The sequence below is a fragment of the Pundamilia nyererei genome, unplaced genomic scaffold, assembly GCF_000239375.1.
Source record: "Pundamilia nyererei isolate P.nyererei 1_Seehausen unplaced genomic scaffold, PunNye1.0 scaffold00557, whole genome shotgun sequence".
NCBI lineage: Eukaryota > Metazoa > Chordata > Actinopteri > Cichliformes > Cichlidae > Pundamilia > Pundamilia nyererei.
This window is the reverse complement of record NW_005187958.1, coordinates 23824-40016: the sequence shown is the minus strand read 5'-3', so window position 1 is coordinate 40016 and position 16193 is coordinate 23824. Positions and strand designations below refer to the sequence as shown.

At 41.1% G+C, this 16193-nt stretch overlaps 1 protein-coding gene across 1 annotated transcript in view; it reads left to right on the top strand.

Moving 5' to 3' along the window:
• LOC102199927 (protein NLRC3-like) overlaps positions 1-2479 on the top strand; it is a 57671-nt gene extending 55192 nt beyond the window's left edge. Inside the window, exons 6-8 of the mRNA XM_013907852.1 lie at positions 1709-1755; positions 1930-2249; positions 2438-2479. Of these exons, the coding sequence (XP_013763306.1) occupies positions 1709-1755; positions 1930-2249; positions 2438-2479 (409 nt within the window). The remainder of the gene's footprint in view (positions 1-1708; positions 1756-1929; positions 2250-2437) is intronic.
• Positions 2480-16193: the final 13714 nt, after the last annotated feature.

The following is a 16193-nucleotide window of genomic DNA, read 5'->3' as shown; positions in this document are numbered from 1 at the left end:
GACGACGGCGTCTCAGCTTTGGCCGGGGAAGCTGCACACGGGGTCTTCTTCATCACGAGATCCTGAAAGCACTGATCGATGTAATCTTGGAGAGTCTCTAAACTCTCCTCGTTGTTCTCCAGGGTGTTGGAGATTATTTAGACAAATAGTGTTAGTTATAAGACAATTGATAAGTGTATTTGGTAATGCTGAAGCTTAAATGAATTTGTTCAAATCTAAACTACCATTTGCTTTAATTTTCCGCCAAAATCTCCAGCGTCTGACGTCAGTTACAACATGAGTCGCTTACCTTGTCCGTCACTTCCGTCACTTACTCACCTCATTCAAAGCCTAACAATAACAGTAAATTATAATTGTGAAGTTTCTCTTTATAGATGTCATAGTGAACCTGGAGGTTTGTTTTTCTCCATCTGCGCTCAGCTTTCCTACACTCTCTTTTTTCATTTTTCACCAGTGTGGAGTTTCTCCATGGAGACTTTTTTCTTCCAGAGATAACCTTCACCTTAATGGGAGCAATAGTGTCCATTACATTTAACATGTTAGCATTAAAGCTATTGACAAGCTCATTGACTGAACCTCTGGACCCTAAGGACCCCGAAAGCGCTTTACACATTCAGTCATCCACCTATTCACACACTGGTGATGGCAAGCTACATTGTAGTCACAGCCACCCTGGGGCGCACTGACAGAGGCGAGGCTGCCGGACACTGGCATCACCGGGCCCTCTGACCACCACCAGTAGGCAACGGGTGAAGTGTCTTGCCCAAGGACATAACGACCGAGACTGTCGGAGCCGGGGCTCAAATTGCCAACTCTTGAGCTACGATCGCCCACATTTATTTAGATAAACTTTTATATTGACAGCTGTGATAGAAGCTGACAACTATGGCATGCTCTCTATATATTTAAAGGTAAGCAGCAGTGCAGAAATGCATGTATGTGTTTCTAGTGCTCCTCATAGACAAAAGTCGAAATTTGTTTTGAAAAGCCAATATGCAAAATCATAGAACTGAAAACAATGCAATAAAGAAATATAGTTAGAAACGACCCAGGTGGAAGATACAGAGGCAGGAAGGAAGTGATAAAAAGGAGCTTTCATTGTTCGAAATGCAAAACTGTAAAATGATGAAACACAAAGTCCATCAAACAGAAATTCAAAGCAGGCGCAGGAAAAGAGGAGAGTATATACACTGGGAGCTACCTGCAAACACAAAGACAGGTGGGAGCATAGCACAGGTGCAGATGAGAGAGTTTGGCTGGTGAGAGATGAGCTGATTGGATTATGTGTATATGTCGGGAATGGTGGCTTTTTGAATTGTTACTGGATGTTATTGCTGATGGTAATTATTCTCAGATTAAGGATTTGGTTTGAGAATTAAAAACTTTGGATTTGTGAAGGAACAGTGGTAGGGCTACTGACTGAAAGCATGTAGCCCTACACACTACACACTACAAAGAAGCATAAAGAGAAGAGAAATATAAAGATAATGAAGGTCACAGTTTGAATTTAATTCAATACAGGGTGTACTGACAGATCCAGGATCAGTCCAAATCATCAGCAGTTTGATCCACATGTGGATTGAAGTGAATTTGTGAAAATCTGTTGGTCTGTTATCAGTGTCTAACAGTATGTGTATGAGAGCCATGTAATGTCCATGTGTGCATGCTGAAAGAGACTGTGCTGGTCTGACCCCCCTCCTCCTTTCAGGGTGGAGCCTGCTGGAGTCCGATGGTTGACACCAGGTCTGAGGAAGTGTAAGTGTGTTTTTAATGGGATTCATGAAAACAAAGCAGCACACATTCAACCATTTTCAAACTGTCACATCACTCATTCACATCTCTGATGTCAGGCGTCATCATCAAAGTATCAATCAATGAACAGATGATGGATCAATAACTGCAGCTGGATTGTGTTTGTTCTCTCATCAGATTCCTGTCAACTCACAATCGACACAAACACAGTACACACAAACATCAAACTGTCTGATGACAACAACAAGAAGGTGACACGTGTGAAGGAGGTTCAGTCATATCCTGATCATCCAGACAGATTTGATGTTCATTACCAGCTGCTGTGTAGAAATGGTCTGACTGGTCGCTGTTACTGGGAGGTCGAGTGGAGAGGAGACGTTTATATATCAGTGAGTTACAGAAGAATAAGAAGGAAAGGAGACAGTGAAGACTGCTTGTTTGGATACAACAATCAGTCCTGGAGTCTCAGCTGCTCTGATGATGATGGTCCTCGTTCTGTCTGGCACAATAACAGACAAACATCCATCTCCTCCTCCTCCACCTCCTCCTCTGTCTCTAACAGAGCAGCAGTGTATGTGGACTGTCCTGCTGGCACTCTGTCCTTCTACAGAGTCTCCTCTGACTCTCTGATCCACCTCCACACCTTCAACACCACATTCACTGAAACTCTTTATCCCGGATTTAGACTCCGGTCTCCTGGTTCCTCAGTGAGTCTGTGCTGAGTTGAGTGTAAAGAGTGTCTTCAGTTAGAGAAACGCTCTGACAGTTGAGCAGATAGTTCAGTCTGTACATGTTTGTCTCTTTCACTCGTTTTCAGATTCATGGATTCAATCAGTTGATGTTTTAAACTGTTCTAAATGATTCGTTGTAAACTGCATCCTCTTCTGTCCTTTAAAGATGGAAGCTTCACAGTGAATATCAGTATGTTGTGTTTCTCTGAAGCTCAGTTCATAACCAGCTCCTCTGCATTTTCAACAAGTCTGAGCTCAATAAAATGAATTGAAATATTTGATTTCTCTTTTCAATAGGAATTTTCCAATGTAATGGGAAAATTCTAGTTAACCCTCACATTTAGATTTACGTTGTTAGAACTTCACTGTATGATTTTTGTATAACCTTTGCATGCATGCAACCCACACATTCTTGCGTTCACCAACAGCCTGGGTTGGAGAAAAGACTGTTGTAACTGAAAAGACACATAGAGTTTGTGTGATGTTATAAAAGGGGCACTGCGACGCCCCGAGGTTGGAATGCTCATTACTATGAACCTGTTATACTTTGATGTGTGCGTGTTCTCTTGCACGCAGTGATAAATTGTTTGACCACAGCTCTTTCCGTCTTGCAGACTTTATTTACAAAATTCTACGACACCAAGCTTTCTACATGCTCTTATTGTTTCAATCAATTTAAAAAATGTTTCAGATATATAAGCTGAGAATACTGGATCAGTAGTTTTTAATAGAGTTATAACCATGATATGTTTTGTATTGTGATATCATAATGCATGTGACTAATCTAATAAATGGCAAAGAGTGCATTAAACATGTGAAATTGGTCTTGTTATAAGTATGTAAATATTTCTGTATAGCACTGCATATGTTGTGTATTTGCTTAGTTCATATGAAACATGAAAACTATCACAAAGGGTAATGGTGTCATGGTCCCCGTGTCTCTCCAGCTGGCTAATGTCGGGCCGTAGTTTTGTTTTTGTGTGTGTGTGTCTCTCTCTCTTTTTAACATCGCTGCCTTCTACCTGCCTGGGCAGAGCTCATTACTGGGCTCTCGCTTTTGGCCCACCCACCTGCCACTGATTTGTTCCTATGATTTGTGGCTACTATTTGACGTGGTGGCTCAGAGCAGCTCGTCGCTGGAACGGTGAATGCCCTGTGTTCGTAAAGCCCCGGCTAGTCTCAATCTCATGTTTGTAATTTCTGGATGTAGAATTACTTCTTGCTTCCTGGACCTGTTAGTCTGTTTTTCCCTGGATCCCAGTCAATGTTCCCTCTAATATTTCATATGTCTGAGCGAACGCACAAACTCCCTGAGCGTCCCTTGGACCACTGTGAGCAACATTAGACGTGTGCACTGTGGTCACGCCAGCATCGAATCCATCCAAGTTACATGTTTATTAAAATAATCAAATTACAGCATTTACATTTATGTTAGACTACTTTTAATTAACTGCTTTGGCCCACTTACAATGAAAATTTAAAATCTTGTTGATGACCTTGTGTAGTATGTCAACACTATTGGAAGTAAAATAACTTGAACTTCCAATTTTGAAAACACAACTTTCTTTTTATTTTTAATAAAGCTCTTGTGACTTGTATTATGAGTCTGAGTCTGTGGTCCCAGAGAGAGTCTGTAACTCTCTGTCTGCAAAATACAGTATATAATAACCAATGTTGGGCAATTAATTATATAGTTACTTCTTCAAAAAAGTAACTGAGTTATGCAAACAACAAAGTTTTTTGCAGCTATTTTTTTTTAAATGGAGCCACAAGGCGTTTTCTTAAATAAACATTTCAAACTATTTACAGAACAATCAGCTGTTCTGCATCAAATTTGATGCCACACAAATTATTTGTGCCGCTCCAAAAAACAATTTCTGTCCACTATGAGATGAAGGAGAACATCAGCCTAATACCTGCAGGCCTGACAGCAGCAGATGTGTCACTGCTGTAACACCTGTAACACTCAGCCGTCGCCTCATTGTTCTGACACACACAACACTATTGACTACACTACACACTAACTACACAAGATTTGTGCTAAACGTCTCAAATCTCTCACATCTCAAAACACCGCCGTCACTCCTAAAACTTCCCCCTTCCTAAAAAATAAATGCCATGTTGCCATATCATTTTTTGATTGGTCCACATGGTACATTTTTCGACTAATAGGAATGGGTGGGTGTGTTTTGGTTTTGTCTTTGCTCACAGGCTTTCGAGCGTTTTCCTTAAACCGTTTCTTCCTGCAGTAAATATAAACAACGACAGTATTCAGAAAGAAAACCAAGCATTGCATATATTTTTATCATAACTCTGGTTTTACGTGGCCGATCAACACAATTTAAAAACTGGTATAAAGTCCACACTTTTTCCATCAATTGTTTGTCTGTCCTGCTCACATCTCCAATGGTTGTACATGTTGTGATTAATGTGGCTTCACTCCACATCAGCCGCTTTGCTAGCTAAAACACCGGTGTGGGCACATAAGGACGCTGTCATAGCCTGTCAACCACGTTGATTAGCTGCGTATATACGAATGTGAATCGCATCATTGGCTGGACTGTGGGATAAGGTGGCATCGTTCTAATCCCATACTGGAGCAGCCAGTCACTGACTAACACTGCCAAACAGAATTGTTAAAGTTTTAATTTTAATTTCAATTCAGCTTGGATTTTTTTTTGTGCGCAACACAGATTTTCTCTGCGCAGAGACCGTGCCAGTAGTGCACAATTGCACACGTGCGCAGCTTAGAGGGAACACTGATCGCAGTGTGCAGCTGTGTGGACTGGAGCAAGACAGTGAAAAGCGTGAGTGGCAGAAGAGGATTTATGGCAGACTGAGGAGCGTGTCGTGGAGTGCTTCTGAACGGAGAAGAGAGTAGACGAGCTCGCACTGAAGATTTGAGTATGTGGACTAACCGCCCTGTTGTGGAAGTTTTCCATTAAATAAAGCCTGCAGACGAGCGGTGAGCGGTAGCAAACATTCTTTAATCAAAAACAAAGAACAGACAAACCAAATTTCTGGAGAGCCTGCATGATCGCGGGGCAGACGGTCAGCAGAGTCTCTCTGAGCCTAGCATGGCTCTCAGTTAAATACCTTTCACAGGAACAAAAGGCAGTACACAGCTGTTTCACACTCCCTTGCTACCTCCCAGAGTCCTCGAAGAGACAAAAGACTTCCTGTGGAGCTGTCGGCTTCCCCCAACTTCCTTACTAGACCCCCACCATTTGTCTTACTGTATGAGTGTGAGACATGTTAAAATCCAGTGGCACCAAGGCATTATACAATAAAATAATGTGAATGATACATAAATAAAAGAAATTCCTCTCCTCCCCCCGGATCCCTGGATCCTGCTCGTCACTTGTATATACAGTTGCACTTTGGTGATTTGTGCGAATAAACTGTGAACTCTTGTTTTTCAGGCTGGATCTGCACTTAAATCCATTCAGTCTTGCTTGACACCTGCTAGCGAATCTGGTGGATTTGGTGACAGATTTGTTTTGATGTAGAATATTTAGAAGCTGTGTCATTGTTGTAAAGAACTGTGAAGGTTCTCAGTCATCCAGGTCATCGTAGTCAAAGGAGCTTGCAAAGAAAAGCGTCTGGACTTCTTTAAGTTGCTTGAAGACGTTTCACCTCTCATCCGAGAAGCTTCTTCAGTTCTAAGGTCAAATGGTGGAGAGTCCCAGATATAAACCTAGTGGGAGTATCCCCCCACAGAGGGACAAAAGGACCCCCTGATGATCCTCTAATCACCTGAGCCAAGGTGTGAAACTGGGTGTGGGCTCCAATCAGCCAGAGTTTCGGGTGGGTTTATTGTAAAACCTGGCCCCACCTTATCATGCGAATTCCTGAGGTCAGATGGCCCAGGATGTGAGTGGGCGTTAAGGCGTCTGGGAAGGGATCTCAAAACTGGATTATAGATGGCAGAGAGTTGGTGTCGTAAAGCCCCGCCTTTGTTCAAAGATGGTCGCTCACAGTGGACATAGATGGCTTCTTTCACTCCTCTTTCAAACCATCTGTCCTCTTTGTCCAAAATGTGAACATTGACCTGGATGACCTACAATGACCTGGATGACTGAGAACATTCACAGACATGGACACAGACAGTCACAGTTTATCTTCTGACCACCAGAGGGCGAAAAATCAACTTCAATGGCGCACCAAACCCTTTCACATGTTAGTTACAGTGGGGCAAAAAGTATTTAGTCAGCCACCGATTGTGCAAGTTCCCCCACCTAAAATGATGACAGAGGTCAGTAATTTGCACCAGAGGTACACTTCAACTGTGAGAGACAGAATGTGAAAAAAAAAATCCATGAATTCACATGGTAGGATTTGTAAAGAATTTATTCATAAATCAGGGTGGAAAATAAGCTTTTTAAAGGAGTCAGTAGAGTCTAGACAGCGTAAAGACAACGGCAGAGAGTTCCACAGCCTCGGTGCCAGTGCCTGAAAAGCCCGATCCCCACGTGTTTTAAACCTAGTACATGGGACCACCAGTAGCCTCTGACCTGAAGACCTAAGTGCTCGGGATGAAGCATGAGGTTTCAGCAGGTCAGAGATATACTGGGGAGCTTCACCACGCAGAGCTCTAAAAGTTACAACTAAAATGTTAACATGAACCCTAAAATTTACAGGCAACCAATGAAGAGAAGCCAAAACTTGAGTAATGTGTGACCTCTTGTTTGTACCAGTTAAAAGTCTTGCTGCTGCATTCTGTACAGACTGAAGGCGATCCAGAGCTGATTTGTTGAGACACGTGAAAAGACCGTTACAATAATCCAAACGAGAAGAGATAAAAGCATGAATAATTATCTCAAGTTCTGCCTTTGACGCTATTTTTCAACACTAGTATCTGTACGTTAAATAAATAATGTCTGTACTTTTACCGCCTCTGCTGATAGCTTTGCATTGTTAAGAGCTGTATTTTCTAGTACAAAGGGCATTAAGCCCTTTTATTTACTCTCGAAACATGGTTATATGAAGAATGTGAAGGAAGAATGGAGAGCTGAACGTCCGAGTGTGTGCCTGTCGACAGCCCGACCATCTGGCTGCTGAATTGAGTTGTTGAAAAGAAACGCGCTAGCATTAGTAGTATTACTGCATGTAGCTCCAATCACCACTAGTTAAAGATCACCTTAGTCTATTAAAAATATTACGTTCCATGACAATATTTAGTCTTCATAATGGTGGAGACAAAATATGAGGAGGAAAAATGAGAAGACCAAATTTCCTTTCTTTATGCAGCAGTTTCTTTGATAAGATAAGATAACCTTTATTAGTCCCACACGTGATATCTGATAGTTTGAGATTCATTGCCATAGACATCTACCTTGGTGTAAGCAGCCATTAACATTCAGTTTCATTGAGCTGGCATGTTACAGAACAATACGCACAAACAAACACAGAAATTGTATTTGAATGAAAACATGAAATGGAGGATACAACACAGTGAAACAAACAAACACATGTATTAAGGTGAATGTAGTTCTTGTTTTTGCTGCCATGCACACACTGGTAAAAACAAACACATATAGTGCACTTAACATGACCTATAATAACTCTGCCTATTTGGGGTTTTTTGACCAGCAGGGGGGTTTGTGTACACATGAAGCCCTCAACATTTGAACCTCCTTGAGGCAGTTAGCTGAAAGGCTTCAAACCCTGATGAAACTTTATCTTGCCATTACTAGGGAAACACAAACTAACAAACAATGGACACAGTGTTTCTAGACTGCTGCCTAATTATTTATTACTGTAACACAGAGTATGCACTGCTCTGGTTTCACAATACTGCCCAGCCAGCTGCTGTTTCCTTTTGCAGTGTCTCTACTGTCAGCTTCACTCTCCTTCTGACACAAAAACCCTCAGTCCCAGAACACTGCTGTGAAATCAGAGGTATACAATGAAAGCTTTGAGCTTTTTCAGCATTTCCCTGCAGCTAAGCACTCATGTTTTAAGACTAAGACTCTGAGGAAGGAGAGAAGGACAAAGAAGGTGGGGACAAGGGACTGATGGAAGGAAAGAAGTAAAAGAAGGAGACAACCAAGGAAAATGAGTTGGTGAGATGGAGGGAGGAAAGGAGAGAATAGGAAGTAAAAAGGAGAATGGGAGGACTGAGAAGACGATGAAGGAGTAAAGGAAAGAGGAGAAAGTAAAGGTGTAAGGAGGTATGAAGCAGGGGCTCCTCTTAATGGAAGCATGACGTTCAGAGATTCCTGTCCTGCATCTCACAGGAACATCTGCTTCTCTTTAAAGTGGAGAAACACCTCTGAGCTTCCTCTGAACTGGGGACTCTCATAGAGGAGCGCCGGCTGAGCATGAATGTGCTTGTGCGAATGGGTGTGAATGGGTGAATGCACAAGTTGTGTAAAGCGCTTTGAGTGCTCAGAAGAGTAGAAAAGCGCTATATAAGAACCAGTCCATGAACCTCAGCCTTCCTCAACTACTACACTGCTGTCAGACAGGCAACGTGAGTTGTATATGGAGCTGGCTCGTTTCTGGTCTGCTTGTTGTCACCTCAAGCCTCCAATTGAATGGAAAAACGTGCGCCATGGTAGAAAATAATCCTCATCAAAATCAAAAGAAATGGAGCTGTCACATCACGGCTGTGACGGCAGCAGCATCGACAAACTAAACTCGGAAAACTTATGAGAGCTTGTCACATTTAGAAATGTGGGAAGTGGAAAGGGGTCCTCTGTAGTGATGGGATTTCCGGCTCTTTTTAGAGAACCTGCTCTTTCGGCTCGGCTCACTAAAAAGAGCCGGCTCTTTCAGCTCCGAACCGGCTCTTCAGGTTGTTTTGTTGCTTAATTAATTTATTATTAACAATAATATAAAATTATGCACAAAAGGAATTACTAATGTAAAAAAAAGTGGTTTTATTCATATATGTTTATATATAAATATATGCGGTGGCCCCTAGTGACGAAGCACGTACAAACTCCAAAGCACATTTCTAGTGTTAACTGAACATCCAAAACAGTGCCTAATTACTATACCTTTCTAATGTGATGTTGTTGTCCCTGGCTCTCTTTCTCTCTCTTTCCCTCCTGCTCTGTTCCTGTGCTACTGCGAGTAGTGATGTGGGGATCGATCCTGAAATATCGATTCCTCTGATACCAGTCATTTATGTTCTAGAATCGATTCTCACATTAAAATATTGATAGTTTAGTAATTTAGGGTAAATTTGTAGTTTATCATTAACAGGAACACAGTGGAAAGAAACTATAACATTCGGATTGTCTACATTCAAAGGAACTACTTCTTCTTCCGCCTTTCATAGTCATGTGCGAAACACGGCTGTATAAATGTGTCCCTTGGCGTGCGCACTCACAACACTGGCTGAGCGTAATTGTGCAGATGTATTTTACCTCCACAAACAGCTGAGACGTAGTTTGTGATACATGTGGGAAAAAAGTGAAGTGCCATACTTGCCAACCTTGAGACCTCAGAATTAGGGAGACATTCAAAAGGGCTGTTGGGGGTGATAAATACAATTTACAGTGTTTATTTATCGGATAAAATACATTAAATGTCACCCGGAAACAGCAGGGGTGTCCAAATTCAGAGGCTGCTTCCACCTGAGGACCAGGCCTTCGCGGTCTAAAGAAAGCCGGGTAGTACATCACGAGCTCCCTCGGTGGAGTGAAACTCGGCCGTCTGCTCCTTGGTATCTATAATATAACCCCGCGCTGGAGCAAACTCTCGGCCGTCTCACACTTTGTTTAATTAGTTTTCTGTTTGACGTTTATTCAGCTGTGTGAAAACCCGGAGGAACCCTCCCGATGGATTAATAAAGTAAAATTTAATTTAATCTAATCTAATAACCTTTTAATCTCAGCCAAACCAATTTACTCACAAACAAACAAAACACTGAAAAAGCCAAACAATAACATAGAGTTGTGACATTTCCTAAATTTTAGAAACATCAAAGTTCTTCACAAACCATCTTCATCTTTAAAAGAGGAAATTGGGAATGTGGAGGTGACTTTAAGAAGCTGAAGAGTTTCTTCTTCAGAGGAAACACTAATGTTCACATCTCCTCCACAGCTGTAGCTGTATTAAACATTTGTCCTCCATCTACAGGAGCAGTCAGCTGACTATTTGTAAGTTATGATGTTTGATATTCAGGCTGATGAAAGTGTTTGAATTTAAAATAGTTGTAATGTTGGAGCTGTGAGCTGAAACAAATTCAGTCTGATGTGTGGAAACCATCACCTGCAGTTTATTCATCGACTCATTTTCTGCAGACAGAGGTTGTGTCAGATAACATCAGTCCATCTCCTTATTCTACAGCTCACAATACATCAAAGTCCTCCTGGAACACGTGCTCTTATTGTGAAAATCCACCTTCTTTCTCAATCAGAGGTGGAGCCCTGACACCTTCCAGGTAGCAGCTCACCTGTCTGTCTGTGCAGCAGGTTTGGACTTGGTTGGTTTGAAGCTGAATTTCAGTGAGGAGCTCAGACTTGTGAGACGAGAGGAGTCACTTAAAAGGTTTTTTCATGGAAGTCATTCAGGACCCACAGTGGGCCCACAGACTACGAAGCCTTTGGTTTATTATTTATTGCTGCAGTCAGTGGAACATTTATATAATGTAATATACTATAATATATTATGCATTTACAGCAGTAAAATTATTTAAATGTTCAGACTGTCAAATGTGAAGTTTAGAACAGAACTCACTTACAGTTCATTAAGCTGTAACTGTACTTTTATGTTAATTTGAGCCTGGATTTTTCCATTTGGATCCATGTAGTTAATGACACTTGAAAATCAGGACTTTAATTAGTGATGTGCGATACCACTAATTTCCTTTCCGATCGAATACCAAGTAAAATTCAGGGTGGTATCGACGATACTGATCCGATACCGATACTTTGCACAAAAACTTTAATCTTTTATTATATCTCAAATTATAGCGTCATAATGATTACAGGACATCAGATTACTTGTTCTTATCACTTAATAATGCAGAATTCATCGTACAGAAATAAAAAAAAAACTGAAGTTGTGGCTATTTGAACACGTTGCCTGACTGCAGCACTAAAGGACTCCGTGAGAGACGTCTGTCTCGCGCTAGCACTTGTCCCTGTCCACTCCTCCTCTTCAGTTCGCCTCAACATACACTTGTCATATTCTGTGATATGATTTACTCTGATGTGTTTGACAAATTTGTGGTGTTGCCACAACACCTCACTTTCTTGCCACATGTATCGCAAACCACGTCTTGGCTGTTTGTGGATGTAAAATACGTCCGCACATAACTACCATTACGCTCAGCCAGTGTTGTGAGTGCGCACGCCAAGGGACACATTAATACAGCCGTATTTCGCACATGACTATGAAAGGCGGAAGAGTAAGTAGTTCCTTCCAATGTAGACAATCCGAACGATATAGTGTCTTTCCACTGTAATCCTGTTAACTATAAACTACAAATTTACCCTAAATTATTAAAATATCGATATTTTAATGTGAGAATCGATTCTAGAACATAAATGTCTGGTATCGGAGGAATCGATATTTCAGGATCGATCCGCACATCACTAACTGTAATCCACAGTGAGAACGTCTTCCATCAACATTTTTCTGAATCTTCTAAATTCCTGATTGTGATAGAATTAAGTCCAATCTGACCACATAAAGTTACACAACCACAAATTATCAGTGTGAAATTAAGTTCATTGAAAAACAAAGAGCTCTTATTGTGAAAATCTGCCTCCTTGCCCCTCCCACCTGCCATACCTCAGTTAGAGTCCCGCCTCCTTCCAGGAAGCAGCTCACCTGTGTGTCTGTGTTTAGTGTCCAGGTGTGGAGTGGAGCTTGTTGTTGGTGTGTGTTTGAAGAAACTGTAAGTTTGCTTTATTTCCTTCTTTAACAGTTTATCTTTATGAACTTTACTGTTTGTTCTGCTCATGTTTGATTTCTTCACTGGTTTTATTTCCGTTCTCTCCAGTGTGTAATGTTTTCCTGGCTACAATCAGCTGTGTGCAGCTTAGTTCCTGCACAAACAGCACAAATCTGCCGCTCCATAGTTCACGGTAACGGACTCACAGCTGGACCAACGAGGCCGAGTGTGTGATTCTGAGCTACGTTCGTGTTTGTGTACATATGTATAATTTGTACTTTGTGAGTTAGCCTTTACCATCACTGTGATTAATATTTACAAACGAGACACCTGCCAGAGCTTGAACGCTAAGGTAGCCAGACAGCATCCTAATGCTAAGAGCTCTGAAAGACACAAGTTAAAAATCTATTTGAGCGCTTTGTGAATGAGAGCAGCAGAGTTAGTTAATGGTCAGATGGTTACAGAAAAAGCAGCAGACTTTGTAAATTATGATTTATTCTAGCTGTAACTTAGACATGACATGACAGGAAGTGATGCCTTAACGTTCAGCTGTCTTTGGATTTTCTTCAGGAAATTTAGTTGCAGCTGTGAAATAAGGCCGACTGTGAGGAGGAAGTGTAATATGAAACAGGAAGCCCGTAAAAGCTGAAGTCACAGTGTCAACATGTCAGCAGAAAACCTCACCCATGACTGCTTCATCGACATGGAGCTCTGAGTGTTTATTAAAGGATCATTGTGTGAAAGACGCTTTAACACAGCTGACTGCAGCCTTTAGCTGTGAGCACACAGTGTCTCACGTTCACATTCACTTTACTGTTAAATACACTCATTAACTTTAAACAGCTGCTGTTATCAAGTGAAAATAGCAAAGATGTCAGGACTGGGCTGAGTCCCAGTGTTTCATCATCCTAGTAACTTCTCAGACAGTCAGAACTCATCAGAGCTTCTCATTATCATCAAGACAGATTTAGGTCAATAACATTTCACATTTCTGTGTCATCATCCATCAAATGTTGACACATAGTGGGTTTGTCATTCTCTTAGCTGACACTGAGATGAAGCAGGACAGAAGCAGCTGATATTTGGACAGCACACGGTTGATGTGCACATGAATGATTTGTGTTTCCTCTGCAGGTGAAGGTAGAACGTGTGTGTGAGCTGATGTGGATGTGAATTCAGCAGCATGGATCAGTGTGAGGACAGAGAGGAGGGAGTCCCTCCCTCTAAAACCACTCAGAGGTGAGATGACCATCTCTAGCTGTCCATGACTCTTCTCCATGTCACAGCTCAGCACTCACATCACTGCTCCATCATTATTCACAGGAACCAGCCTGGACCTCCACCCATTTGTGTGTCCTTAAAGAGTGATGCATCTAAAAATGAAGCCGTTAGATTTAAAGTCCAACCTGTGTCTGCAGCAGAGAGGTGAGCTGTTAGTAACGCAAACTATTTGATGTCAGTTTGGTGTCTGATTTAAATCAACTGCTTGTCTTCATTTCCCGGTTTCTAAACTGGATCTCAAGGGAAGTCACTGAGCGAGGAATTCCTTTATTCTCTAAAACATGTGTAAAACATGTACATTTAAACTCCTGCTGCTCACAGTAAGCCCATCAATAGTCCTGCACAGTGTTAATGACTGTGTTTACCTCTGGGTGGCGTTATGTTCTTACACTGCCAACACTAGTTTGGCATTTCCTTCTGCTCAAGCTCAGTGTGCAAACCACTTTGTCTTTGGGATGAGGAAGGTCCAACGGACCGTGGATACACTGTTCTTTCAATTGTGTAACAGTTTTTATTGATTGTGCACTTGTATCAAATTCTCTTGTTCAGCACACATGCCAACCAGCTTTCCATCTGACTGCACACTCCTCTCATGTCGACCTCACTATAGGAACGGACCACACCTCCACGACAGAAGGTATTCCAAGTCTTTATCAGCTTTTTTTTTTCTTCTAACAGGATCCATACGACACCCGCTGGACCTGAACCTGATCCCAGCTGTGTGTCCCTAAACAGTGGCTGGTCTGCAGATCGTCCCATTAATTTTAAATTCGAGCAGGCATCTGTTGCAGAGAGGTGAGGTATTCGTAACTTGAACTCTTTGAGAGCTGATGTAACCGCTTGATGTTGTTGGATATAGACTGCAGTGCAAAGACATCATTCAATCACTCAATCCCATTAAAACTGTCTTAAAAGAGTCTTTGGTTTCCAAGCAACTAAAAATCCACTTTGGCGAACAGGAAGTGATCAGAGGGTCTGTCCCACCACCTGTCAGTCTCACCAAACATTGACCATAGATATTATTAATTAGATTAAATACAGTAAATAATAGTCTTATTTGGACACTATCGAAAGGGAATACTGTATAATACAAATTTTGGAATAGATTTTTTTAAATGACATATATGATTGCAAAAAAATCTAAAAAAAAAAAAGAAAAAGAAAGAAAAACACATCTTAGAATAGGATCTTCATGCATATAAATGAATATTTGATTAACCCATTTATTAAATGCATAATTAATACATTGATATAGTTAATTAAATATGTGAACTATTGTTAATATAGTGACAAGTTCTTGACACCAAACTACATACTAGTTTCATTAATAAAACAAGTTTTGCATCAGGTTTTGAAACTGCTCAGAAAAGACTTCCTTAGCAGGGACAGTGAATTTATTTACAAATGCAGAAACATTGTAACCAACAGTTCCAAAAATGTGATGTCCACCAATCCCAGCTCCCAGTGCAGTGTTCCAAATGCAAAACACACTGCACAGATTCTCCTGAACTATTTACAAAAAGTTTCTTGAGCTCTCTCTAATTCCGATGGTTTCTTGATTTAAAGCAAAACATAGGTAAGTACACTTCACACAATGAGGTCTTCATTTACGAGCTGGGTTTATACTGACTGGTTGTCACACAACAATCCAGCATCAACTGAAGCTAAAAAGAAAATGACTAAACAGAAATCATATTTATTGATCAGCTCTCCTATAAACCTGAAACTTGCTGAATGAAAAACGGCTGGAACCAGATGTTATCTGCCGAACAACAACTGCATCATGCAGACACACTCAGCTCTGTCAGTTTGCTGCCCTGGTCAGATTTTCTCCTGCTACATATCACAGCTCCTTAAAACTATTCACAGGGAAACTCTGACACCTGTCAGCATCACAGCTTACCTCTGCAGCCAGCGTCTATTGTTCTGTTGTCTCAGCATGTTCTGTGGATTTATGGGCTGGTGTTGCTGGCCAGATGTCCTCGTACAGGGGAGAAAATAAATTATTCTAACACCATCTCAACATTTCTGTTATGTTATACATTATTATGTCAGCGGATGGTGTTCTTGTACTGCTGATGATCCACTGAGTTATTAAAGCTGCAGGTTCAGACATGCACAGCTCAAAAATAAATGAGCTCTACAGGAAAGATGCTAATTTTGTCTCCACCGATCAATCAGTTTTATACGTTTTATAGATTTGCTCAACAGCCTGCGAACTGCTGTTGGTCCAGATTGTGGTTCAGACTGTGCTTGAAAAATGAAGTTATCGTGAGACATTTATTCATATTCATGATTTGTTACATTGATGATCTGGATGGAGCATAAAAGTATTCTGCTAGAAACTCAACAATAAATATTGTGTGAATCTCAGATCTTCTAGAAGCTGACCTGGTCATCTCCTGAGTCCAATTCTGTAATTACAAAGTGTGTTTAAAAACTTTATCAGCCAAATCTGATACTAAACCTAACCTTGCTTTGACTAGAAGGAATATTATTTACATTAATATCAGTACTTTCTATCACATTTTCAAAACGCGCTTGCTACTTTTTATTTGACAGTCAGAGGAGCAATC